This window comes from Rosa chinensis, chromosome 3 (genome assembly GCF_002994745.2).
Source record: "Rosa chinensis cultivar Old Blush chromosome 3, RchiOBHm-V2, whole genome shotgun sequence".
NCBI lineage: Eukaryota > Viridiplantae > Streptophyta > Magnoliopsida > Rosales > Rosaceae > Rosa > Rosa chinensis.
In genome coordinates, this window is record NC_037090.1 from 14433483 (window position 1) to 14461342 (window position 27860).

Below are 27860 nucleotides of genomic sequence, written 5' to 3' on the forward strand. Positions count from 1 at the left end.
AATTTCACGAACTAGTCGTATCGTGTACTTTATTAACCAACTCCTTAAATTAAGGATTTCACTTTGTGAAAATTTCTAAAAATATTCTCGAGCACTTTGATGATTACCGATGTGATGCCCCGGAAATTTGTGACTATTTTCTGAGGATTTTCTGGAATTAAATTTAGTGATTATCTGATAGTTTCATGGTTAGTGGATGGAGCGGAAGTGTTTCGGGCGAATAATTAATTAAAATGCACATTTTAGGGGGGGTTACGAAGTCGACTTTTTATACGTACGGAATTTAGGAAAACTTTATTCATGAAAGTCGTAGAGCCCATCGATACGAGTTCGTGCATACGCGGAACGCAAGAATCGGAGTTCGTACGAATTAGTTATCGAATTTAGAAGAATTTCCAAATTTAGTATATATATTTTTGGAAACCTTCCCTATTTAGGGTTTCCATTTCTGTCAGCCGTTTTCTCTCTCTCTCTCTCTCTCTCTCTCTCTCTCGTTCTCTCTCGTCCGAAACCACCAGAAAACAGAGCAAAGCTGGCCGAGCTCTCTCTCCCTCCACCGGCCACCAATCAACACCAGACCACTTCCTATAGCTTCGCCTCGACTTTTCTCAGCCTCCAGTGGCAATCTTGCGCCGCAACCCGTCCAGCAGCTGCGGCGGAGGACTCGGCTCCGTTTGAGCCGATTTCGAGTCGAGCTCGATATCTCGAGATACAGGCCACCAATTCTCTTGATTTTTAGCTCGTTGGACTCGCCTCAACTTCCTGAACAAGCACTAAGAAGGACCTGACCTGGGTAGATCGATTTCACGTTCGTCGGAGCTCAACCCTTCAAAATCGAAAAACAACCTTTCGATCCGGATATCTCGAGTTACAGACCACTATTCCTTGTGATTCTTGGCCTGTTGAACTCGCCTTGAGTTTCTGAAAACGTTTACAGAAGGTATCGAGGCTTTTGGTGGAAGTTTTTACGTCGAACTGGAGCTCGCCGGTTTCTGGAAAATTTCCTGCCAAACCGGACTGTTGAGGTAATTTCCGAACACTTCCATTCATTTTCTGACTTCGTGATAGTTATGAAAGTTTCTTATATCGATGAAAAGAAGAGGATTAGCTCGGACCCGACACCATAGGCGGTGGTCGGCGGCGGATCTGTCCCTAACTCCGGCGGCATTTTCCGGCCACTTCCGGACACTCCAAGGGCATTCTCTGCCCATTTTTATGTTCTACATGTTTATACGATCATTTCGATATATAGCATGTAATTTTTGGAGATCGTATGATTAAGTTATGAATTTTACAATTTCGATCGTTCGATTTGTGATCTGTGAAGATCAGACCGTCTGATGGACTTGTAGTTTTATTATGTTGATCGTATGACTGTCCGGGTGACTTTGTGTGGTCACAGGCGAAGATCCGATCGTTGGATCTTCGTATAATTGTGGAATAGTGATTTGGAAGGTGATTCATGAGAATCCGACCGTTGGATTTTCATATAAATTTGTGGAGATGTTAGTAAAGGCGATTCAGGAAGATCCGACCGTTGGATATTCGTGATAATTTAGGAGGATGATCCTTAGGGCGATCTGTGAGGATCCGACCGTTGGATCATCGTTTATTTTCGATCCGACCGTTAGATCATCGTTTATTTATGTTATGAGTTTTGGCTAAATTCAAGTCACATTTGGTTAGGTGTTTGACGATTTGTGTTTCATATTTCGAGCTGTTAAGAAGACGCAACGGGATTAGAGGTGAGTAAACCTCACGTGGTTCATATTACGAACCGAGTACTTTTAATTACTTTATTTTTGTGGCAATCGTGTGAAAATATTTATGGAATAAATATTTTTTTTAAATCATATAGACTTGATCAACTACTGTCTATGGGTAAGTAAAATGATTTAATTATACAAAATGAATTTCCCGATTTTCTTGTGTGAACTATAGTTGGTATTAGTAGGCATTCCTGAGCGGATGACTACGTATATATATATTTACGTGAAATATATATGTTTTGGTGGTTTGTGGATTTTGAAACAATATGCATGAAATGATGTTTTTTATTGTTTTGGGTTGTGGCTTTTGGAAAACAAATGATTGTGGAAATGTTGATTTCAATTTGTTTTGAAAAGCGTTGGGATTTGTGTATTTTTGGAACATTTTAGTTCGTGGGTGGTTTATTTAAATGTGGGTCTTGTACCGGGAGCAATTGATAGGGATCAATTATGGGGAATCTTTCATTTTAGATTCGTGTAACATTTTGGCTCCATTGTGACTCCTTTAATGTTTTGGTATTCACTACTAGCAAATAACCCATTACACACTGATTGCGATCAGTGTGTATAACGTTCTATACATACTGAAATCTGTATGCGTAGGCCATTAGCTACCCTACATTCACAGATTCGTTGTCTGTGGCATTTGGGTGGGTGGGTGTTGGTCTCTCGGTACGAATAAAAAGGTCTGTGTGAAGTTTTGAGTGGGACCCACCCACCTATCATCTGCTTCATATCAATCACATCAACTGAAGATATCAGTGTGAGTTGAGGCCAAAATTATAAACATTTCTTCTTCTTTTCTTTTCTTTTGTTGCAATATTTTTTTTTAAAACATTTATCTAATAATCAAAACAATAATAGTAATTCAAGATACCCAGAAATCATCAAAATATCCAATTTATTTGAGAAATGATACAGGGAGGGAGCGGAGGATTATCCCAGTAAATATTTACAAGGGAACAACAAAAAACATAATACAACAACACAATAAGAAAATAAAAATGTAGCTGCTACTATTTTGTTTTGCTCCTTCTTTTCGAAGTTGTACTCTCTGGAAAACCAACATTCAACGCTATTTTGCTGAGGCTGATAATCAAAGCAAGTCCACACATCAATACTTGTCCTCTTGGCTCGCTCCTTCTAAGCTGAGATGAAATAAGAAGCAAAACTTCAAACGGAGAGTAACTAATCAAGCATCTATCACAATAGCATAGAGCATAAAAAAACTCATTTCGCAGATATTTTCATAAACCTACACATCTATTCCACAACAAACAACAGGAACCAAGAAGATTAAAAACAATTCAAGATCCTAATTAAACGATTTGAGCATAATATCGAGATAAGGGATCAAGTAAAGACCTGATATCAAACTATCTTTTTCTTAGATTGGGGATCGGATTTGGGTTCGAAGATAATAGAGAGAGAGGAAGAAAGCCGATCCACTATGCTCAACAACAAACTAGGTGATAGATGCCAATCCAAGCATCACAGTTTCAGCCATCCAACAGATTGGACCAGATCAAGCCTAACACAAGCAGGATCTCAAACAGAACAACGATTGGAAAGGTGAACCAACCAGAAAGAAGTGCATACTCCGACGATGTCATCAATCACGCCGATCAGAGCACCGACGTCATCTCTTTTCCGATCCACCAAAACTGATCCAGCAACACGATCCGCCTTCAATTTCTGGGGCTGCTTCTTCCCGATCTATCCGTGCAGGTGTGGACATAAACTCTGAATGGTTTTTCAATTAGAAGTTAGATGAGACTGAGATTGGGATAGTTGAGTATTTGAAATAGGCTGTGGGAAAAGAGATGAGATAAATGCAGTTTTTCAGTTTTGACTCTCATAGTCTCGTAGCAGATGGAGAGAGAGAGAGAGAGAGAGAGAGAGAGAGAGAGAGAGAGAGAGAGAGAGAGAGAGAGAGAGAGAGAGAGGTAAGAAAGCTAGAGATAAATGCGCAGCAGATGGGAATAAATTGAGAGAGAGAAAAGATAAAGTTCTTCAATTTTTGAAGGCAAGAAAGAGATTTTCACGTGTAATTAGTTAACCTTTTTTTAGCTATCACACACATATGTCTGTGTGTATAACATTTGTCACAGATATCTGTGAGCATAAAATTATCTAATAATTTATATTTTTGCTATCACACACAGATATCTGTGTGTAAAACATTTGTCACAGATATCTGTGAGCATAAAATTATCTAATAATTTATATTTTTTGCTATCACACACAGATATCTGTGTGTAAAACATTTGTCACAGATGTTTGTCGTCATAAAGTTATCTAATAATTTATATTTTTGTTATCACACACAGATATCTATGTGAAAAAAATTTGTCACATATGTCTGTGAGCATAAAATTATCTAATAATTTATATTTTGCTATCACACACGGATATCTCTATGTGGAACGTTTCCCACAGACGTCAGTATTTATTAAGCTGATCATTCACACTGAAATCTGTTGCTAGAAAGCAAATCCCACAGATTTCTTATCAGTGTGAAAGTCAGTAAGTCTAAAATCAGTGTGCATTGTTACTTTTGCTAGTAGTGATTTATACCGTGGGTCCAAAGACTTACGAGTTGAGGATCGTGGGTCACGAAATGTGATTGAGGGTCACGAAATGTGATCGTGGGTGGAAAAATCGGGACTTCACGCCTTTGGCCGGGTGAGTGAATACGATTAGTTAGAGCTCTAGTCTGTCCACCATTGTATGTCATGATGGGTAACAAGTAGGTTACTTGCAATTCATGAGTACGTGTTTTAAAAGAGAATTTGGGGTGTATTCTTCTTTTAATTGTCCAAGGAGGGACTTGATTTTCATATTAAATTGTGATTTGAAAATGATTTTGTCACTTTGGTGACGCATGTTACCCTTATGAGGCAAGGTTGTCGGGTTTGAAAACGAGTCATTTCAAGATGATTTATTGGGAGTTGATGGGTGATCATCGACCTTGGTGTTGAGGGGTGATCATCGACTTTAGTGTGAGTTGTTTGACTGCTTTATCTATTTTCCATGTTACTCTAATTGTTTGATTTGTGTTGAAAATGTTGTGATTTATTAAATCAATCGTTCATTTTTTATTTACTCACGAGCTTTGCAAAAAGCTTACCGGGTTTTGTGTTGTTGCAATCCTGGTACACTATTCAAACGGTGTAGCGGATAATCCTACAGGACAGGAAAATCAGGGTCGAGAGTGAGCTGTGTAGGGCAGCGGGGTTGACATCGGCACTTGGTCTATTTTGGTGTGTTTTATAGACTCCTTTGAGTGTAACTTTTAATTATGTTGGTGTTGTAGTATTTGACTCGAGAGATAGTTTGCTGCAAGGTTTGTTTTATGTTTTGTGAGACGCAGGTTAAGAAAAAAATTCAGGACGTTATTTGTATTGGTTATTATTCATGTTTCGGATTTGAATTTGTTATTAAAAATTCGGGGCGTGACAACCGAGATCGTTAAGTAGTTTATCGAACGATCTCAATTTAGCTCGTTAAACTTATCCGGGGCTCACATTAATTATCCATAAATCTCCATTATTATCATCTATTTACATCAAATATATTTTTATTTTAAAATAAAAAATAATTAAAATTCAATAAACAGTTAAAATGAACAGTTAAAACACTCAATGAAGAGTGAAAATGAACAGCTAATAATGGATGAACAGTGAAAATGAACAGTTTTGACCGGTCAAGAAGAAAACGGGTGGAAACCCATGTCCAGTGGCAGTGAACAGTAACTTGACTGGTCGACGCCTCGACTTTTCTTGACTACGGGTGAACTTGCTTTAAGAGAGTGGTTGTATTTAGCTGACGTTCAAATTCCTTATAATGCAACTTGACTGAAAAAAAAATTCCTTATAATGCAAATGAAGAACATTAAATTTATGAAATCTCAGGAAGCGAAATAAAAAAAGAAACCTATTTTTTAAAACAATTTTTGTATCTGCTTGGAACAATGTTTTCTTTTCTATACTAGCTACTGTATCTATAGAGTCAATATTTTAAACGATGAACTATTGAACTGCGTCACATGCTAGTATGCTACTACGAGCTAGTCTCAATTTTTTGTTGAAGCCTATCCTATAAAGGTACGGGATGATCAAAATTTGGAGTATCCTGCTTGGTTATTTCCAATTTAACATGTCGATCGATTTCCATTTTTTTATTGGAACTTGTGTACTGGAAATAATGGTATATATCTTCAATTATAGCTCATTAAAGTTTATTCTTACCTTCTCGCCATCTTGCTGGGTTCATTCCTTTGCCTGGTTCTCCTTTCATCAGTATTACTAGGAAAGAAGAAATCTGTTAAGAAGAAGAATGAAAAGAAGAAGAAAATTGATTTCTGTTGTGTTATTGATGTCAATCTTATACAACATATATATAGTGCAGTACAACAACATTCCTACATCTAAGGCCTTAAAGCTGTGATTCCCTCCATAATTTCCTCCATGTTCTGAGGGACATGTAGTAGTGGGAAACAAAGGTGGTACCTACACTACATGCTAGCACATGCCTACACTACAAGTAAAGCACTTTCTTAACACTCCCCCTCAAGTTGGAGAGTGAATGCCGTGGACTCCCAACTTGCGAATAATAGGAGTAAAGACTTCTTTTCCCAAAGCTTTAGTCAAGATATCTGCCAATTGGTATGCTGAACCCACGAACCTTGTAGCAAGGGATAGCTTCTAAGAATTTTGAGAACCACTGATGAGATGCTTGCTTTAGTCAGTACAAAGACTTGTGAAGGCGACAAACCAAGTGTTCCTCCCCCTATCGCCGAAGACCTGGAGGAGGTATCATGTAAATTTCTTCATGAAGATCTCCATGTAAGAAGGCATTATTGACATCTAGCTGAGAAAGTGGCCATCGCTAAGCTGCAGCTAAAGCAATTAAGCAGCAAACAATTCTGATCTTTGCAATGGGAGAAAATTGAGGATTGTTGTACGAGATATAAAGTACAACGGAATGAGAAGAAAAAGAGAAGGATGAATTAATATGAGGGAGTTTCGGAATAGGAGGGCTCCAAATAAGTGACAGATTTTACCGAGAGTTGGTAAGCAAGATAGCTATTTTCCAAGAACATGCAAAGTGAGGAAAAAACTTGAACAAAGCAAAACAAATGCGGAAGGAAAATAGAGACTAAAAAACAGCTTAAAAGCAAGAGAGGAACGTGAGACACCAGACAAGAAAAAAAGAGTATGCAAGCATGCGAAAAAGAAATTGTAAACAAGGGAAAAGCGAAGATGTGGCAGACAAGATTCTTTGTCATGAAAAGAAGAAAAGGTGGTCAAAGCATGTGGGTCTATTCCTCCAGCAGAAACATGTTGGTTGAGAAATAAGGAAAAAGGAGACCAAAAGTGCTTGGAGTGAGATAAAAGAATATAAAAAAAATTGAAGGCCAAAAGTGCATGAGAGGGGTGCTGGCCGTGCACATGGGTTGAAACAATAAGAAAAGAAAAGTAAGACCAAATGGTTAGAGTGGGATAAAAGAAAGGAAAGGAAAATTGGCAAGTGGGTGCACGATTTGACAGGAAGATGAAGACGGCCGGGTTTTGGACAAACGGCAACGTCGATCTGAAGAAGAGAGGACGAAGGCGGTCTTAGGTTGAAGACGAAGCCATTGGAGGAAAAGAAGACGCATTTCATGCGGTCTGGAGAAGAACCAAGGAGAAAATTCTAGTGGACAAGTTAGCCTGTGTTTGAACAAATTCGTCTGAACGCAGAAGACCAAGCCGACCTAGAGAAGAGAAGCGACGGCGACCTTCACAGGTGAAGCCGACGATATGGCTGCTTTGCAGCGACGCAAGGGATGGGAACGACGCCGGAACTGAAGAAGAGAACTTGTTCAAACACGGACATGAAGGACGCCTAAACTCCGATCTGGAACAGATGAAGGACGGCGCCACTTGAGAAAAAACGGATAGATGACGTCAAAGCCGATCTGGAAAGATGAAGGCTGACGTTCGATTTACGATGAGAACTGGACTGACGACGAGGAGAGACGGCGGTCTGGGCAAAGCAGTGAAGTAACGCAGACAGCTGGCGTGCAAATACAGAAGGCGTGCAAATGCAAATACCAAGGAGGTGTAGGGAGGTGCAGCAGCAGGCGTGCAAATGTAGAAGGCAGCAGGCGAATGAAAATGTTGTACGAGATATAGAGTACAACAAAATGAGAAGAAGATCTGCAGCACGAGAGACTAGGATGCGGCAGTGATAAGAGAGGATTGGGAGTTGGCTACTGTACGAGAACACAAAGCACAGCGTGAGCAGAAACAGATTTTCGTCCTGCTCAGATTTTCCATGGAGAATGCCAAGCATAGAAAAGTGCTCAAGCACTAGATGAAGCCGCTCTTGACAGGCGATGAAGGTGACTGGTCTGATGACGTCGAAGTCCAAGGAGAAGACGATCTGGTCATTCTTGGACGGATGCAAGAGAAATAACGACTGATTCAAGACGAGGCAAGATGACGCCGAAGTCAAGGAAGAAGATGATTGGTCATTCTTTGACGGACGCTTGGAGAGAAGGACTGGTCCGGGTTCTGAACTGGAGATGGCGACCTCGAACGAACTGGTGCAGCGGATGGTGTAGTTGATCTCTGGTGCCCAAAGCCAACTGTTGACCGGATGGTGCAGATGACCGGATGGTGGTCTTGAGAGGGCTGGTCTGGCAACAAATGATGAGACCGATCTTGGGACAGATGAAGGACGACATCATTTGGAGTGACGCCTATATGGAACGATGAAGGCAGACGAGAAGCCGATCTGGAAAGATGAAGGCTGTCTAATAATGAAGTGAAAGATGAAAGATCTTGGCTTGAGAACATAACATGAATTCAAAGAAGAAAATTAACGGAGTAGAAATGAAAACTGAATTAAGAAGGATTGAGAGATGCTGCAATCGGTTTTAGACCCGTGGGTGCATGGAGAAAATTACTCCATACACCCAGGGAAGGTTTTGAAGCTCACAGGATCAAGATCAAAAAACTTGCTCTGATACCATGTTAAGAAGAAGAATGAAAAGAAGAAGAAAATTGATTTCTGTTGTGTTATTGATGTCAATCTTATACAACATATATATAGTGCAGTACAACAACATTCCTACATCTAAGGCCTTAAAGCTGTGATTCCCTCCATAATTTCCTCCATGTTCTGAGGGACATGTAGTAGTGGGAAACAAAGGTGGTACCTACACTACATGCTACACATGCCTACACTACAAGTAAAGCACTTTCTTAACAAAATCGACGAGCAGCATTGCGACGAGCATCTCCTTCTTTTCTATATGAGCCGAGGAAAAGCATCTCTCATAAGAAAAAGAAAAAGAAAAAGCAAAAGCACCATTCTGAAGTCTTCGTGCATGACGGTTTGATATCGTGGAAAATATTTATTAGGTAGTAAAAACAAAGAATATGTTCCGACTTATATATCATATAATTTTTTGCATAAAAAAGAAAAAGAAAAAGAGATGTGCTTTTTTTTTTTTGGTGCAATAGAAAAAATAAAAATAAAATTACAACAAGAAACGCAATACGTGCCTAATCGAAAATACTTCTACCCATCCAAGTGGGTGGTTACCTGATGTGGTGTCAGCAGATCTGGCTGCCCTTGGGCCACTATGCCATTTTAGCCATGGATGAATCATTAGGTTAAAACCACTATTGTCAATGGCGGACAAAAAAAATCTTCAGTCAACTCGGTAAAATGACTAAAATCCAAGTGTGGATAAATGAAAGAAATTAATTAATAAAGTTTTCAGATGGGTGAAAAGGGTCGGAGCTTTCCCATGGGGGATTAGTTAATGGATTTGACTCACGATCATGACGATTGAACCCTGTCAAGAATATACGAGTAAATATGATCAGTGATAATTAGAATTGTAAATGTTGTATTGATGACGGTTATTAAGTGCGGCAATAATGACTATCATAAAGCTTGTAAATAAGTACATGTATAAGGGTGGTAATAATCGTGACTTATGACCAAAGCCCTCCATCGATTACGTATAAATAGGGGGCATGACGACCAAGTAAGATATTTTATTCTGACTTGTTTTACACGACTTGACAAAGAAATATACTGACTTAGGCATTAGAAGGTTTTCTGCATATACCTCCTTTCTCTTCGAGCCGACGGTCAAACTTTGAGTCAACGCTCAAAAGAAGTTTCTCGATCATTTTCTAGTCAGCTCCCTCTCTAATCTCGATTCATTGGTGAGTCAAACTCCTTTAGGGAGTTTTTCGTCGCCAACACCGAGTCTACCCAGATGGGTCTGTCATAATTGCAGCCACTCCTTTTCCATTGTCGATCATCACCGATTCCTACGTCGACAAATTCTTTTATGCTTGAGTTGAGGAGAAGCATTTCTCATAAGGAAAAAAAAAAGCACCTTTGTGAAGTCTTCGTGCAGAATGGTTTGATGTCGTGAAAAACATTTGTTAGGTAGTAAAAGCAAAGAATATGTTCTGACATATGTATCGTATAATATTTTTTTCATAAAGAAAAGAACAAAAAATAAAGAGATATGCTTTATTTTTTTAATAAAACAAAAAAAATCAAATTACCACAAGAAACGCATCATATTCCCAATACATCAAAGTTATTAAAGGAGATGCTTGTACTAGTACAAGCCTAAAGAATCATTGCAATTCATGACTTCGAGCCCCTACCTCAACTTTTTGGGTTGTAGTTGTACCTAGCCTAAGGGCCAAGAGAGGAGAAATTCTTAGGTGGTGTTTCCTCACCACGTGGTTTTAGGGCCATCCAATCAAAAGAAATAAAATTTTTCCTCTTTTCCGAAACTGTCTCTGCTCTCTATATGTACAATATCCAAAGGACCCCATTCTGGATAGTGATTGGTCTGCCGCACCACGTGGCTGTGTGGGTGACCCACGCAAGTCTTTCTCCCGAGAGAGAGAGACTTTGACTGGACCTAACTCCCTATAAATTCATACTGCTTGACAAGAGACGCACTGCTGCTATATTCTACTTTTCTTCACTAATCAATCAACATTAATTACTTTGTTCTTCTTCCTTGATGGCAGAGTTCTTTACTTTCATTCCCCAGGAAATGCTTACGAAACTGGCTTCACTAGCCGGACAAGAACTCAGACTTCAATGGGGATTCAATGAAGAATTAACAATGCTGCGTGAAACACTACTCATGGTTGAAGCTTTGTTACGTGATGCAGACCATCCGCGACATAATCAGGGTGAGGCGGTGCAACGGTGGGTGGCTAAGCTTGAAGACATAGCTTATAATGCTGATGATCTTTTGGACGAGTGCAGATATGAAGAGCTCCGACGTCAGGTGGAGCCGCGGACCCGAATGGACACTACTCTCAATTCCCTCTCACTCTCCAAGTGCAGATTTCGGCGGAGAACAGCACGGAAGATTCAGAAAATCAATGAATCTTTGGAGAAGCTGTACAAATTGGCGCCTGGTATTGGGTTAGTGTCTGCATCATGGCCATCTGCAAATGCAACAACCTCTCATAACAGGGAAACTTACTCCTTCTTTGATAAAGATGAAGAGAATATCATTGGCAGAGAGGAGGTAGTGTCTGATATAGTGACAAACTTGATCAACTCAAATAGTGGTCAAGCAAGTCACCTTTCCGTTTTGGCTATTGTGGGCATGGGAGGCCTCGGGAAGACAACTGTGGCTAAACTAGTATGCCATGATCCTAAGATAGAAGAACACTTCGATCGAAAGATATGGATATGTATATCTACTGATTTCCAAGTCATGATGATATTAAGGAGGATTTGGCAATCTTTTAAACACGGAACTGCAGTAGAAGGCAAGGATGAACTATGTAAATCCCTCCAACAAGAGTTGAAAGGGAAAAGATATCTTCTCATACTCGATGATGTTTGGTGCCTTGAATCTGAAAAATGGGAAGAGTTGATCAATTGCTTGTTAAATGTTACTGATAGGGTGGGGTGCAACATCATTGTCACTACCCGCAACGTGAGGGTTGCATCAACCATTGAATCAATTGTGCAAGCATTTTCTATGCGTGAGATGGATAAGCTATCAAACGACCAATGTTGGCAGATATTGAAGAATAGAGCGTTTCCGGATGGACGTGCTCATATAAATGGAGATCAAGAAATCATTGGAAAGGAGATTGCTAGAAGATGTGCAGGCTTACCACTAGTGGCTAAGGTACGTGCTAATTATACAATTACCAAATTTTGAGTTTGTTTGGCTAGTGATTCCAATCAATACTAAATTAACTCTTTGTATCTATAGTTTGGTTAGACACAATTAATTTAATGAATCCAGAACTAAAGAGCTATTAAATTAGCGTCCTCGAAAGTCCGAAGCCGACAAAAATTGGCCTTGACCCATACATCCGATTATAGAGAAAAGTTTTCCCATCACCCTAACAAAAAATTAAAATAAAATAAAATAAAATTCCCATCATGCCCATTAATCCCAAAAATTAATTAAAATTATAATTTTGTAATATACTCAATCAATAAATTACAAATCTACCACTGTCACACTTTCGATCTAGACCTGGCAAAATACTGTGTCATGTTGTGTTTGTGTTGTATTAAGTTCGTTTCGTATATTTATCGTGGAACACAATAACACATCGTTAAACTAATGTTAAAACCAAAACCGAACCATTAAATTTCATGTTAAACGTTAAAACCCATTACGACTTATTTAGAAAATAACTAAATGTTTACTTACGACATCTTACAAACTTAGAGAAACATAAGAAGCGTGCATAAATCTTATACAGTCGAAGGTACTTTTTTCTTTTTAAAAGTTGAAAATTGAGGTTATTGTCGTGAATATTGAGACACAGTTACAATGAATTAGAGAGATGCATTAGGGTTTCTCATGTATATTAGACATAGAAACTCAAAATTTACAAGGATGCTCTTATGTTAATGGTTCTTAATGTTTTAACGAACTAACACTAAACCGAACCATTAAAATTTGTGTACTTATCGTGTGACCTTATATGAAACCAAAACAATAAACCTCAAACTAAATTCATACACTAAACCGAACCATTAAAATTTGTGTACTTATCGTGTGACCTTATATGAAACCAAAACAATAAACCTCAAACTAAATTCATATAATTTCATTCGTGCTCATATAATTTCATTCGTGCTCATGTCCTCTTATCTTATCATGTGCAATTTTGCCAGACCTCTCTCTCTCAGTCTCTCTGATATCTTTTTGGCGAGTAAAATTGCTCCATCGAGCAAGTCGCCCTCACATTCCATTCACTGACGATCGTCCCTTCCGATAGTCACATTCTGAATATAGACACTTAGATCTCTCGCGTGTATTATACTCTCCTTCCTCAACCAATTCTTCTGGTGCTGGAGAGAGCCTCTCTCTTTAACCTCGATCTAGGCACAGATCGTGATGGTCCTGCTTGACCAGACGACCACCTCATGGCCTCTGTCATCACGGACCAGCCCTCACCACCTCATCTAAGACCCTCTACCGTCGTTCCTCTTGACACCGAACGACAAAGAAGTCTGACTCGTACCCGACGCTGGAGCATAGAGGTAGAAATGGACAGCTTCTTGCGTGCAGTTCTAGTAAGAAAGGTCAATTCAGATGGTTTTGATCAAACATGAAATGGAGCGCGCGGGGAGATTTAACAGGAAGGGGAGGAAAAAGAGGTGCGCTTTGTCGGTGTTGTTGATGGTGAGGTCGCTGTCGAGGAGTGTGCTGTAGAAGAGAGACTCGACGGAGGAGTCTAAGGTGAAGTGAGAATTTGGCTTGTAGATTTGGCCTGTAGATGAACATTTTGAAGTTTTTGACCATGGAATCTTCGTTGGCGGAGATGGTAGCTTCTTGGCCTCCGCCGTGCTGATTCTCCACCTCGATGTGCGTATGGCCGGCTCTGTGGCTAATAGTCTGGTTTTTCTTGTGTGAACATGTTCGGAAAACTTCTATAGGCTTAGGGTTTATGGAATTGGGCTGAAAGTATTGCTCGATCAGTGCTCACTCTCAGATTTTGTCATTAAGGTAGCAAGGTGGTGGAATAGCAGAGGAGACTGGTGACATCAAAGGAGATCGACGGGGAGGGGGGAGCTGCAAGTGACGAAAGGGGGTGGGTTTGGTCTGGGGTCAAGACTTCAATTTGGATGGGTTTGTTGTTTTTTATTGAGTACATCGGCAATCTCCTTGGTACGTTTCTTCATGCTTGAAGTCGAGCTAATGTTTCTTGTTGATAAAGAGTTGTGTTGGGTTAGTAAAATTGTTACTGACCCTCAATAAAAAATTTACAATAAACTTTTTATTGAGGGTTGAGGGTCAATAATTTTTTTTCATCCAGAGCGAATAAAAGTTTCGATGAGATCTCCAGCGACCTCCGCGACCTTTCTGTCTCTCTCTTTCTCACAGACACACCCCATAGTGACAAAGGGGGAGAGGAGAAAATAGTCAAAAAAACTAAACAAAAAATATTAGAAAAGGAAAACAAAAAGAAAAATAGAGACTTATTGGAAAAAATCATATATAAGTACTTAGGAGGAAAAAAAAAAGTGGTAGAATTACATTTTGAGACATTGTCCTAAAAATATAACTTCTGTATATATATAGGTTTTATTTCACAAACACAAACTTACAAACAAAGACCCAACAATGGGCCAAAAGTGCAAAAATAAGGAAACAACCAACAACAAACAAGCCCAAAGACAACCAGCCCACATCCAAGCTCAGTAGAAAAGGAGATCGATTGTGCTGTCGCTGCCAACAATCGAGCCACCACGTGACACATAAATGTCAAAAGAGCTGCAAACAAGGACTGACAAGTCGGCGAAATCTTTCTTGCGCATGAACAACAAACCAGATCCCAACAGAAGAATTCCACAATGCACATACCAAAACCCATACAAAACATCAACATAACCCGTCAGCAAATTGCTAGGAACTAAGGTAACCAAAAGAAATAGAAAAAAGAAAAGGAATCGAGATAAGCAACAACGGAATCGCCCACGTGCCAATGTAAGACATTCGATACGACGTCGAAATTGGAGATTCAAATCGGCGAACATTCGCTTAAAAAACTGATGGGTATGAAACATGTGCACCTGAAATGTGAAGAATTTGGGATTTGAAAAGCATGAGAAGAGGAAGAAAATTGGAGGGATATGAGAGGGCTGAGAATCAGAGAGAAAGAAGGGAAGAATTTGGGATTTGAAAAGCATGAGAAGAGGAAGAAAATTGGAGGGATATGAGAGGGCTGAGAATCAGAGAGAAAGAAGGAGAAAAATGGGATAGAAGGGAATGAGAATTCTGGGATCTGAAGATTTGAGTAATGCTAGGTGAACCACCTTTCTATGTATCACATGCATCTTACTTTATGTGGCAGCTGATGTGACAAAAAGTTTAATATATCACAGAATTTCATAAAATAACATGACTCTACCACATCAGCTGCCACATAAGGTGGGATACAGATGATATCCAAAAAAGTGGTTCACCTAACATTATTTAGAAGATTGGGGTGATGGGATAAACGAAGGCAACAAAAATCAAACTATATACATACCTGCCGTTGCCGGAGCAGAGATCTCCCACGAAGGGTAGTGGAAGGACGGACATAAAGCTAAGACGGAAGGCTTAAGGAAAGAAGAAGAGAGAAGGCAGTGCTTCTCTCTTCTCAGGATAAGGATAAGGCCTTTAGCAAAAGAATTTTTATTCTTCTGTTTATACTGGCTGATAAGTCATAAGCTCATAACTATTCAAAACTTCAAGAAAATTAGGTATCATTTTCTAGATCCATCAATGAAAGCCATGAAGAATCCTTGAAGGATAAAGAAAATGAAAGTAACCAGGAGTGGCTGCAAATCAATTTGATATGAGTCGAAATCTTAACAAGTTTTCTTTTAGCTTAGAACTTTTAAATTAACTTCATCTAAACGCAAATTTCCACGAGTCTTCTTGACGAATCGTCAAGGTCGCAACACAATGCGTTTCTTGGTGCTCAATACCGACAACAGTTGGTAAAGTTTGAGTCAAACATGTGAATTTGTCCTTTTGAAAACATTTCTTTCCCTCACACATGCATCGTGGAATCACTCGGCTTGCAATTCAAGTCTTCACCAAACTTGTTGAATCTGATACTAAAGATTTCCAATGCTTGCACAACTCAACCCTAGAGCTCTTAGACAATTGCCACTCAATAACTCCATGGATGGAAATCTTCTCTTGGACGCATCACTTATAGAGTATCAAGTTAAATTCTTCGCTAAATTCACTCTTCAAAGTAGGTTACTTATCTGTTGTGGACAAAGCATGTGCAAGCATTTTATTTTTACCACCCTCGAAAACTTGTGCTTGTAAGAAATTGTACGTATATTACAATGCCATTATTGTGACTTTAAATTCTTTGTAATTAACAAAACTTTTACTCATTACCAATTCTAGGTTTTGGGAAACATGATGCGCTCCAAAATGAGTGATGGATGGGGGGCAATAATAAAAAGCAGTATATGGGATTTGCCTGAAGGAGAAGAGAAAATCTTGTCAATTTTAAAGTTGAGTTTTGACGAACTAAAATCACCATCTTTAAAACAATGTTTTGCGTACTGCTCTAACTACATCAAAGATTTTGTATTCGAAAGGGAGGACTTAATCCAACATTGGATGGCTCAAGGATGGCTACCTCCTTCTTCCAAGGAAAGTAATCTAGAGATGGAAGATATAGGTGAAGAATATTTTAATATCCTATTGGAAAACTCTTTTTTTCAAGATGTTACGAGAGACTACTATGGAAATATCATCTATTGCAAGATGCACGATCTTGTGCATGATGTTGCAGAACGTGTATCAAAATCTTCGCAGGAAAGAGGTCGCTCATTTGTTGGCGATCAATTCTTTCTACCAATTGCAAGCTTTCAGACTTTGCGAGTCTTGGGATTATACGGGTCAAATATTAAGGAGTTACCAGTTTCAATTGGAAAAATGAAACACTTGAGGTATCTGGATATTTCTGATACAAGGATTACAGCACTCCCCAAATCTATTGGCAAGCTTTATAACCTACAGACTTTGAAAATGGAAGGTCTCCACTTGAAAGAGCTTCCAAAGGAACTGCTCAATTTGATCAATTTGAGACATATTTGTCCCATTAGATCAAGCGTATTTCTTTCACAGCAGTTTCCATGGCCAGCTGGGATGGGGCGATTGACTAACCTTCAATCATTACCTTATTTTACGGTGCGTAAGGAGATAGGTTGGGGAATCGAGGAACTGGGCGGCTTGAAACAATTGAAAGGTGGATTAACTATTTATCATCTGGAACATGTGAGAGATAGAGACGCAGCTAAGAAAGCAAATCTAGTGGGGAAGCGTATACGTGATTTGAGCTTTAGTTGGTCGAGTAACGAACACCGGGCAAGCAGCAGCAACATTGATGAGGATGTACTGGAAGCACTTCAACCACACCCTAATTTGGAATTCTTAAAGATTGAAAACTTCATGGGTGATAAATTTCCTTCATGGATGATGAGCAAGTTGTCTCTACCCAGAAATTTGAAAGAGATCGCCTTTGGGGGCTGCAACAAATGTGAAGGAGTCCCAAAACTTGGCCATCTGCCTAATCTTAGATCTCTTCTCATGGACAGAATGTCAAACCTGAAATGTCTAGGATCTGACTTTTACGGTTACGATCCCCATGAGGCTACGACAGGTTCTCAGACGAAAGCTCTGTTTCCTGCATTGAAGAGTTTGCATATTAAAAACGCCAAGAAGCTAATCGAATGGAGTGAACCACAAGTATTGTTGCCAACAGAGGCGTTTCCATGTCTTGAGGAGCTTATTCTGTGGGATTGTCCCCAATTAACAAGTGCTCCCAGTTATTTTCCATCTCTTCAGACGCTGAGTATGAGTGGAATAGATAGCGCTGTGCCAGCAAGAAGTATTCTTAGCGAACTGACCACTCTCACTTATCTCCGTCTAGTATGGTTGAAGGGAGTTAACTGCCTGCCGGAAGGGACGTTAAGGAACAACAAGAATCTTGCACGTTTGGTGATAATACATTGTTGGGAGTTGACTTGTATTGCTCCCCATGGATTTGGTTGTTGCACTTCTCTTCAGTCACTGGAGATTTCAACCTGTAATAAACTGATGTATTTACCTGAGGGGCTACTTGCACCATCTCTAAAGATGTTGGATATAAGGACCTGCGACAGTCTGGAGTCCATCCCATTTACGGAGGGGATAGAATACAGCAGTCTTGAAACCTTGAGAATCAAGAAATGCAACATAACGTCCATTCCAATTTCACAGGGCTTGCCATCCCTTCGTGTACTGGAGATTTTTCATTGTCCTAAACTGTCGAGCCTCCCCAGTGGACTAAACTGCTGCACCTCTCTTGAGAAGTTGGAGATAATAAACTGCCCCAGTCTGGAGACAATTCCATATTTAGCATCCCTCACCAGCTTGAAGATATTGAATATCGGTGCCTTCTGCGATCTCGATTCATTCCCTGCTATACCGGTCATGCCACAACTTGAGGAACTAAGGCTGGAAGGGTGGCCTAAGCTCAAGTCTCTGCCTGAACAGATTCAACACTTCACTTCTCTCACGTCTTTGACCATATGCTCCTTCGACCATGTGGAGGAAATTCCAGACTGGTTCGGAAACTTCTCTTCTCTTGACTGCCTCAACATAGAGCGTTGCCAAAATCTAAAGGAACTTCCTTCACTCCTAGCTATGCAACGCCTCACAAAATTAAGATTCCTGTTCATCTATGACTGTCCTATAATTGAAAGATGCAGGACGGGCGGCCCAGAGTGGCCCAAGATTTCTCATATCCCACATGTCCGTTGTAAGATTTCTTCTCTACTTTTCATTTTACTACCATTACTTGTTATATATGTTGTAGCTACTCATTCAAACTTCAATAATCCTACACAATATTTCCAAATGCAAAACTGTTAAAATACGTAGTGTGTAGTTGTAGTGAATATCAATCATTTAACTCAAGTTAATCAGTCACGCTTCTAACGCTAACAATTTTACGACTGTAGTCTCTGTGAAAATCCAACTTGATTTTTATCTTTTACACATTTGCTTTTTGTAATTCCAGCATTAACAAAACTCTTTTTTTTTTTTTTTTGATTAGTGGAATAGTATAAATGCATATGTATGAAGCTATGCATCGAGGTAAGGCAAACTATTCAAAAATGGTTGTTCCTTTCCACTGCTGTGCTGATCATGAGAAGATATATATTAGAAAGCACTCCAATTGCTGAGGTATGCATCGCTCTTTGTCTGTACTAGAACGGTAGAACCCATATAGACTTGCATGGATTGAACAGTGTCACCATGTGTATGTGTGTATTTATATCTCTAACTGGATTTAATCAGACTGTATGTGCCTATGTGGTATTGTGGTGTCCCCATGCACCTGTTTTAGATTTTCTCATCACCATGTTGCGTTTTAATATGAGTTCTCTCGGAACTTTCTCCTCCATAAAACTTCAAAGCTAGAATAAAAAGTCAGGAAAGTAGTGTAAAAATCTGGCACAAAACAGAAAAGGTTCATGCAATTTGGTAATTCAATATAAGTAGCGGATTAACATTAATGAACTTCATCTTCATCTTATTATACCCTATTAACCTTACCGGTTGCAAAGCAGACTGGTTCTTTTCTGCAAAACATATTTAATATTGGAGTATATGTGAATTCTAATTACATTGCATCTTGGCACTCGAAGTTTATGCTATTCAACATTATCAGCTCATTTAAAACCATTATACAGTATAGTTTGGATTGACTACTGATAATTATAGCTTCATTCAAATTATAACTGGTATGATTTGCACATTTCCTAATTCCTAAACACCAGATCAGATGTAATTGAGGCAACAGTTGATCGGATCACCTAGTTCGGAATCCGAACTTCGGATCCCATTCCCCCTAGCTTCCCTTTCAACAAAAGAAGCTTCCAGTTGGTTCCTCCGAATTGTCCTCCAGAGGAATGGTGTTAGATTATTTGACCAAACTGTAATTTTCTTAGAAATAATTGCAACTTTGGAAAATGTTGCATGGAAAACTTTTTTAAATGGTTAAGGTATCATCCGTCTCGCATAACAATTTGCCTAAACTAGAATCATTTCTGGTTGAAAACAGACTAAATGCTGGTTCGTCAATCATTATCTTTCCAATCCATATCAACTGTTCTTTGGCATCTTTGGGTTTTATAGAAGAACTGTTGATCAAGCATATTCGTCAAATGAATATGACACATTCTCAGTTTCTCACAGTTTCAAAAGGACCAATTGAGTTGCAGATGTTCTTCAGAGTTGTTAAATGTCTCTGGGATCTAGATGTTCTGCACCTTTCAGAAAGGTTTTATTTTTTTTCATTGTTTCTTGTCCAGTTTTCACCATTGTTTGTTATGTCTTTCACGTCATCCTCCACATCAAGTGTTCTCATTATTCAATTTCTCATGTAAAATGCAATACGTCTATGCTATAGTCACAAGCAGTAACTTGGTGTAGGCAAAAAGCATCTTTTTGAGCAAACAAAATTCAAAGGAGGTGGTTTTGTGACACATCTTTCACTATCTGTAAGCTTAAGTTTATCCTCCCCCTTAGCAGTGAGAAAATTCCCTTGTCCTTTTCTATTTCAGAAGTTCATGCCAATCCATGTCACTCATCGGATGGAGGCATTACGATTTATTTTTGGGGTTTCAACCACACCCTCTACAAAGCATGCATCTGAGAATCATTGTGTGCTCTTTAGAAATATAATTGTACATAGATAGCTAGACACTGGCTAGCTGCTTTTATAAGTTATAACAAGAAGTGCCCTGTGCATAGGCGGCTGCTGTATCCATATATCCATCTTACTAAATGATGGGCAATGTGGATCTCCTCCCATACATTAATACTTTTTTTTTTTAATTTCTTTTCTTAAATTTTACATGTGTGTGAAATTTCTGTCTCTTTGGCAGGCAGCAAGGTGACGAAATTATAGTTGCAGTTCCTGGTGTTAGTAACATCTTGTATATTCACAAGGTAAGTCCCATCCTTCAATATTGGAAGTGGATATAACCTTGTAGTTTATGGTGTGGTGTTGGAGTAACCAGTTCAGACATCTAATCTGGAATGTATTATTTTCTTGTAACACGAAACGTTCCATTTCCAGTATGATTATATAAAAGACTTTATATTTTGCATTAATATAACAGAAACTTACTCTTGACCACTTTGTAATTTCTTCAAAGAATAAACAAATAGGTCAATTTTAGACAATTTACTGCAATGCAGTAACGCCGGCCCTGAAAATTATTGCAGTGCAGTAAATTTTAGTATTTATAGCATGATAGCAATCACATAAAGAAGTTAAATTTGAAACATATTTGCTTTCTTATGGATGAGGTAAAAGCAAGTCAATACTATGGTATCATAAAAATGCATTGCTGTGGAGGTTTAGGGAAAATTTTCTAGAGAAACAACTTATTCACTCAACTGTTCTATAAAAATAATCTTTCTATATTATTATTATGGTTTGTAGGTGGCTTTCAGTCAACTGTCATGTAAGAGATGCAAAACAGTTTCCTGGTACTTCAGCTCCCTTTCCCCTGAAGATAATACAGGGTTGATCAACACCTTTCTAATATTTGGTTTGGCTGTTCGCAAGTTATTAGAGGTAAATCAGGTCTTCTTACATCAGTTTATAATTTTATATTACAAATAAAAACTAGATTTGCTATCAAGCTGAAAAGGGAACCCCTATCTGTGGCAGGAACACTGCAGGTGATTAAATATACATCAATTTCCACGTGAGTCTCTTCCTTAGTGCCAAGTCAAGCTGATCAGGAAAAGTGTGTCCCAAGTACCCTCCAGAGTCCAGAGTATTTCAGGAAAGCATTAACAGCTTGCATTCAAAGGTATAGGCATTTGTTTTCGTGTTTTCTCTATGTCCAGCTAGTATTGAATATGTAGACCAACTCTCCCTTATCCTTTTTGCAGCAAGACTACTGGACACGATTTTCTCTATCTTTGTTATCAGAGATTTTGTTGGCGATATCAAGGGGTTGTGTTGGACTGCAAAGAAACTTAGCCATCAAATCTGAGAGCTTTGGATGTCTTATATGGGCTGAATCAGTGAATCCTACGTTTAAGGAGCCTCAATTCCATGCTTTGAGGGACTCCCTCCCCATTAAATAGGAGGACTACATTCCATTCACTTCTTACTCTACTCTGCTGCTGTTTAGCCAAACTAATGTAAAATGTAACCATATTTTATTTATAGTGAAACCAGTAGCAAACAACCGTGACGTAGCACGAAACTTTGCAGAGATTTATGTGTTCGATTTGTGTGAACACATAAATCTCGTGTTTTCATGGGTGTCATACTGTGAGTGTCTTGAACCTCAAAGTTTGTGTTTTAAAAACCTCATAGTATGGGTCCTGCATTATCAGTTCTTTCTTTCTTCTCTCTTGCTTATCAGGGATTATGTTGGCAATGTGGAATATTTGGTTCTGTTGTACAGAGGAAACTTTTATCCTTCTGTGTTTTGCTCTTAGCGCTTTGTCTAGCATTTTTGATTTTGCCAGTTCGGTTGCAGATGAGATTGGAAGAACTTGTGGTTGGTTTTCCAGATCAGCCAGTTTCTAAAAACCTCATTCCATTTGCAAATTACATTACCGCCGTACTTAATTTACATGTGATATGGATCAGCAACAGACTCGATGAGTTGCACACAAGGCAAGTTCTGGTCTCGTGTGTCCATTACTCACTCCTCGTTTATAAATGAGGCTAGGCAATTATTGTTCTCTTTTTTCTTTGTTTGGATGAGTAACTATTGTTCTATGAATAGCATGTACAAATTTCTGATTTCTTACATCTGAATTAATCACCTCCTAAGGGAACTTCTTTTTCGCAGCCATTGTTGCAATGATTTCCTGGATACGTTTAGCCTTTCCAGAACCACGGGTCTTCTAGTGGAATAAATCAACTCTGAGTGTAATTCATTCCTTACTGGCTTTTCTTCCAAAGTTTGATCTGAATCTATATTGTTCTCGGATACTATTGTAGTATCAAGTGCAACTTTAGGTACTGTTGAAAGAACCTTGAGCCCCAATTCATCCTGTAGAAGCTTGGTTATTGCATCTATGACCTCTAAATTGTGAGCTGTTGAGCCTCCATCAACCTCATCATGGACTCCTACCATGATCAACATGTCATCTTTTACCGAATCTCCTGCGACCATAATTAAATTCTAACATCAACGAAATTTAGAAACTTCAAGGAAAGGTTCCGCATTCTAAGTTCTTTATCTCACTTGCTAAAGTCTTACTCTTACCTTATCTTGGTGATCTAAATGAATAAATGGTTTCTCAAATTAAATATAGGCATTTGAAATGCAATACTCTTGTGAAGCATTATGTTCATACCTAAGGTATAGTTCTCTTTGATCATTCGCAGAACTGCAAGAACAACTATCCGAGCTTCAACCTGTTAGCATTATTGCAGCAAATTTGAAAGCATTCAGCACAAGAACAAACAGATGAACCCTTTAAAAGGTTGAACATCAACACAATTGAATAATGACATGTTAACCAGACTGGCTAGCTATTCTTTAAACATATATAATATAATCATTCATTTTAACAATTGAATGTAGCAACTTTGCTTTGAAAAATCAATTTTGTACAAGCATACCTTTGTAAGTCCTTGAAGGTCAACTGCTAAAGTGTCAGCAATATGCTGTTGTAAGTGTTCTGCAACTTTTTCAAGAAGCACACTTCCAGGTCTCCCAATGCCAGCTTTGTCCCAGTAACTGAACTCACCTTGTTTCGGGCTGCTGTCTTGTATAACTCCTTCACACCATTCCTCAATTAGTTGCTCAAGGTAATAATCATTGGGCTTGTAACTGCAAAGTAAAATGCCAAATTAGTAATATGAATATATTCATTTGGAATTGAAATTCAAGATGATATACCCTGCTTTCCGCATGTCCTGATATATAGCCAGGCATTGTTGTACTTCACTTACAGAACCATATCTGCTACGAGCCCTTAAAAGTGTATTATATGTCACCTGAAAAAGCCATTGGGATAATACTTGTTGAACTGATCTAGAATGGCTATCACCATACCCATATTATTTATTGGAATAGCCATAATTTTGTTTATATATACATTAAAGTTTCTACGCAGAACCATATGCAGACTGCAAAAATATTATGTTTGAGAAAAAGAGAATATAAGGATAAAGGGTATATGACTTAAAATTAGAACCATCAATTCGTAGCACTTACCAAATTTGGGTGTATCTGATATTTTTTCATTTCTGCAAACAGTGACAATGCTAAGTCCAAATTTTCACTTTCCACGCAGATCTGTGAAGCCAAGGACATGATACATCAAATCTAGGTGAAAAGAAAACGGCGGATAATAGATAACCTAAGGTAGTCTGATTATAAAGCTTTTAAACCTTGATGGCTGTTGTATAGGCAACAACATCAGGTTGGATCCCAGCTACACGCATACTTTTCAAGATCTGCACTGAAATAAATCTTTATCAGTGAACTTATATCCTCCCCAAGAATACATAAAGTGACAATGATGAAAAAACACTTGGGGCAAAAAATAATAATAATAACAAATCCTCAACCATTTATGTGTTACCTGCAAGGCACCCTCAACATTCCCCGAGCTTCCACATATATCAGCCAAAATCGACCATGTTATTTGATTAGGAAAAAGACCTACTGTTTTCATCTCATCCATCAGTGCTCTTGCATGGTAGTAGTCAGACCCACAGGCCTTCATCAAAGTATTGTATGTTGTAGTTGTGGGTTTAAAAGAACGCCCTTCAGCAAAGTTAGATAGAAGTATAATTAGAGGTATGGTTAGACATATTAGTATTTGAAAGTGCACAAGTACGGTCCAGTTGAACTGCTTCCTGCACTACCTTTGTAGTTTTTGCCAAAAGTCTCCTGGACCTTATTACTCTTAAAAGAATGGAAAAGGCGAAAAGCCCTGTCATACTGGCAAGCCTCAACACAAGCATGCAGAAGGATGTTAAAGCACTGTGAATTAGGTTCACAGCCGGCCAAGAGCATCTCTTCAAACAATTGAATTGCCTTATCCACAAGACCTGCATTTGCACAGGCACTGATCAATGATGACCATGTAATTGTATTTGGCATAACACCTGCTGCTACCATATCTTCTTTGACATTTAAAGCCATGTGCCACATTTTTGCATCTGAAAAGACCTGGAAAATTGTTCACTAGTTATGGAGACGGTGAAATGGTCCACTGTATGAATATCCATTGCTACTAAGTACTAACTTAAACAAAAAGGTACCCGTATGACTATGTACTTGCTATGCAAGAGCCAAAATATAACAACACGTAAGCAGATGTATGTACCTTTACAATAGTGCTGTAAGTGAAGACATCCAATTTCAACACTCCTGTCGATTCCAAATGCTGTACTTCCCTATAAATATCTTGTGCCAGATCAACTCTTCCAGCGAGACAGCATGCCTTCAAAAGAATATTGTAACATGCCAAATCTGCTTTGACACCAAGATTCTGGATATAGAAAACAAATAAATTTAGATGATTGTAGCTTCATTCATAACAGATTGACAGGTCAATCATGAATCACAACTAATTTCACAAATGTTGCAAAACATAATCTCAACTATCTACTTAGTGATCCCAGAGGGAAGATTTTGTCTGTACATTTGATGTTATTACAAAAATTTGGTGTGAGAAGACATAATGAAACAATGATATTAACATTGTAATAACTAAACTTGAAAAAAGAAAACAAATGAGAGAGAGAGAGAGAGAGAGCGAGCATTACCTGCATACTCTTGTATACATGAAATGTGTAGCTCAGATCATGTGAGTTCACATTCATCAGACTGTTGAAAACATATATATTCGGAATGACCTTCTGTTTAAGCAAGTCCTGCAGAAGATCATGGGTAAAGAAAGCCCTGACTCATAATCTGAATGAGTGCATTAAAACTATAAAAATATCTAAGAACTCATCTTTGTAAAGTTTGGTATATTGTTTACAGAGAGCCGAGATGAAGATACCCAAGTAGTATTCAAAATAAGATCAAAAACAATTTTATTTTAATTTAATATATATTCTCCTGCATATCTTTCATGATCTCTTTCATCGTCTTTGTCCTTTCTCATCTATTTTCCCTTTAATTTCTTAACTAAAGCAAAATCCACAAATCTTATCAAGACACCAAGAGTTTCCAGGGAATAAAAGACCAAGAAAAGAAGGATTGTTACAACTAATACCATTACATACAAGTAGGTAGATTTATTGAGTGATAGGGTGACAGTTGCCATCTAGTCATCTACTATTAGCACCCCAACAGAACTCAATTATGAGACAGAGAAACTTAAGAACTCAGTTCTGAACCACTTAAGATCTCAGTTCTGAACCATAGGATAAAATATAATGTTAATTCAAAATTCAAGCTACAAGAACAGTTCCAAACACTAAGACAGTTCAGGGTGGGCTCTACCTCATAAATGTACCTAGATTTCATGTAGTCTTTGCAGACACCACAGACGTCAATTATTGTGCGGTAGATGTACATATTAGAACCACTCAATTTTTGCTTTGATGCTTCATATGCTGTCAAAGCAGACGCCAATGCCCTCCTCTTTCCAAACTCATTCATAATGTTACAGAATAAGATATGCGCATGTGGAAAAATACAAGCATACCTGCAAAAATTTGTTAACCAAAGCATAAATAATGACTACCACAGAAAGATCCATTGTGATTCAAGTCATCCAACATTAATTGACACCATGGTCAACAAATCCATGTCAAAAGTCAAAACTTCACATACGACAAGAGTTTGAACAATGCAGATCAAGGAAGAGAAATCCCCTGTCAAACTCATAAGAGAACAATCAATTATACCTTATGGCCAATTTCGGGCTACGTTTATCGACACATGTTTTGATGACTTCAGATGGCTCCACCAGTTCTTTGATTGGGAAATGCAAACCTGAACCAAGCATTATCTGTTACCATTGCAAACAGTCTCCCAAGACTCAAATTCTCATTAAAGATATGTTCTTCCCACCCCATTCCGATAACAACTTACTAACATTATTAAACATCTCCTACAGCCCTAAGCCAGCTTAAACAGCTAAAAGAAGTTGCATATCACTCTTAATTGTTTGAGTTTATCGAATCATTTCCGAATGTATTTTACGAATGCAGCTTACAATTTTACAGCAATTAGAAATCTCTGAACCTATATTATGTAAATTAAAATAAATGAACAAATTAGTGAAGGAATTATCCAGATAAATTACCTGAAAGAACCTCCATAAGCTCAACAAGTTCCTGAACTTGCTTGAATTTCAAAAGGCGGTGACAATGTCCTCCCAGCAACTCCATAGCGTAGCCATCAAACAGCTCCAGCGGCCGAACCCCAAGCTCGTCAACTTTGGTCAACACCTCCACGACGCGCCTGACCTTCCCCTCCTTCAAAAACCCGGAAATGCCCCTGGCGACCATGTCGACCTTGAGCGCGGCGGCGAACTGCGAGGGCTTGACGCCGGAGAGGACGACGCTCTCGGCGATCATGGCGAAGTCGTCGAGCTTGCCGTCGCGGGCGAGCTTGGAGGCGAGGTCGGCGAAGTAGGAGAGGTGGGTGTTGTGGGGGTCCCAGCGGCCGGCGAAGAGAGGCGGCGGCCGGGAATGGAGGGTGGAGATTGGAGGGGAGGATTTGGAAGGGGATAGCTTGGGGATTGGGGGCTTGTAGGGTTTGGTGGAGCGGTTGCCATTGGGATTTGGGGGAGTGGAGATTGAAGAGCTAGTGTAGCCAAGGATGACCAACACTCTCATTCCTTGGGCTACCGGAGAAACCTTTTTTTCTTTTCTTTTTTAAATAATAATTAGAATTATTTTCTGGTGGGATATAGGAGGGGAATGGGGTTTTATGGGGTTTTGAGGATTGGATTTGAAAGGCGCGTATTTTGTGTCAGATAAATATCTTAACGGTTTTTCAAATGCGATACTAGTGCTTGTGGGAAGGGGAGTGGTAAGAAACTAAGAA

General features: G+C 38.9%; 2 protein-coding genes and 1 long non-coding RNA gene across 4 annotated transcripts; 1 reads left to right on the forward strand and 2 right to left on the reverse strand.

The window, feature by feature from the left end:
* Positions 1-2651: 2651 nt before the first annotated feature.
* LOC121052380 lies at positions 2652-3669 on the reverse strand. Its single transcript, XR_005808881.1, has 2 exons — positions 3135-3669; positions 2652-2917 (listed from the first exon to the last, which is right to left on the reverse strand). It is a non-coding gene; the product is annotated as an uncharacterized LOC121052380 (long non-coding RNA).
* A 6787-nt stretch (positions 3670-10456) lies between these two features.
* Positions 10457-22314, forward strand: LOC112192879 (putative disease resistance protein RGA3). The gene is made up of 7 exons (XM_024332792.2): positions 10457-11958; positions 16207-18610; positions 18908-19038; positions 20745-20808; positions 21308-21442; positions 21539-21683; positions 21766-22314. The coding sequence occupies exons 1-3, from the start codon at positions 10825-10827 to the stop codon at positions 18913-18915; spliced, it is 3546 nt and encodes a 1181-aa protein (XP_024188560.1). The 5' UTR covers positions 10457-10824; the 3' UTR covers positions 18916-19038; positions 20745-20808; positions 21308-21442; positions 21539-21683; positions 21766-22314.
* Positions 22315-22550: 236 nt separating this feature from the next.
* On the reverse strand, positions 22551-27746 carry LOC112192882 (pentatricopeptide repeat-containing protein At5g02830, chloroplastic). Of its 2 annotated transcripts, none has more exons than XM_024332795.2 (13): positions 27115-27745; positions 26714-26801; positions 26307-26511; positions 25622-25729; positions 25180-25344; positions 24716-25022; positions 24430-24614; positions 24236-24301; positions 24060-24140; positions 23742-23839; positions 23462-23672; positions 23194-23254; positions 22551-22999 (listed from the first exon to the last, which is right to left on the reverse strand). In XM_024332795.2, the coding sequence occupies exons 1-13, from the start codon at positions 27647-27649 to the stop codon at positions 22653-22655; spliced, it is 2457 nt and encodes an 818-aa protein (XP_024188563.1). In that variant the 5' UTR covers positions 27650-27745; the 3' UTR covers positions 22551-22652. The 2 variants fall into 2 exon arrangements, with proteins under 2 accessions (XP_024188563.1, XP_040373182.1); XM_040517248.1 differs by having other exon boundaries at positions 22837-23018; positions 27115-27746.
* Between the last annotated feature and the right edge of the window lie 114 nt (positions 27747-27860).

Coding starts and splice junctions, on each gene's coding strand:
- LOC112192879 (XM_024332792.2), top strand. CDS start 10,825: ATGGCAGAGTTCTTTACTTTCATTCCCCAGGAAATGCTTACGAAACTG. Junction 11,959..16,206: donor GCTTACCACTAGTGGCTAAG/GTACGTGCTAAT, acceptor TACCAATTCTAG/GTTTTGGGAAACATGATGCG.
- LOC112192882 (XM_024332795.2), bottom strand. CDS start 27,649: ATGAGAGTGTTGGTCATCCTTGGCTACACTAGCTCTTCAATCTCCACT. Junction 26,802..27,114: donor GCTTATGGAGGTTCTTTCAG/GTAATTTATCTG, acceptor TGCTTGGTTCAG/GTTTGCATTTCCCAATCAAA. Junction 23,000..23,193: donor CAAAGAGAACTATACCTTAG/GTATGAACATAA, acceptor TTATGGTCGCAG/GAGATTCGGTAAAAGATGAC.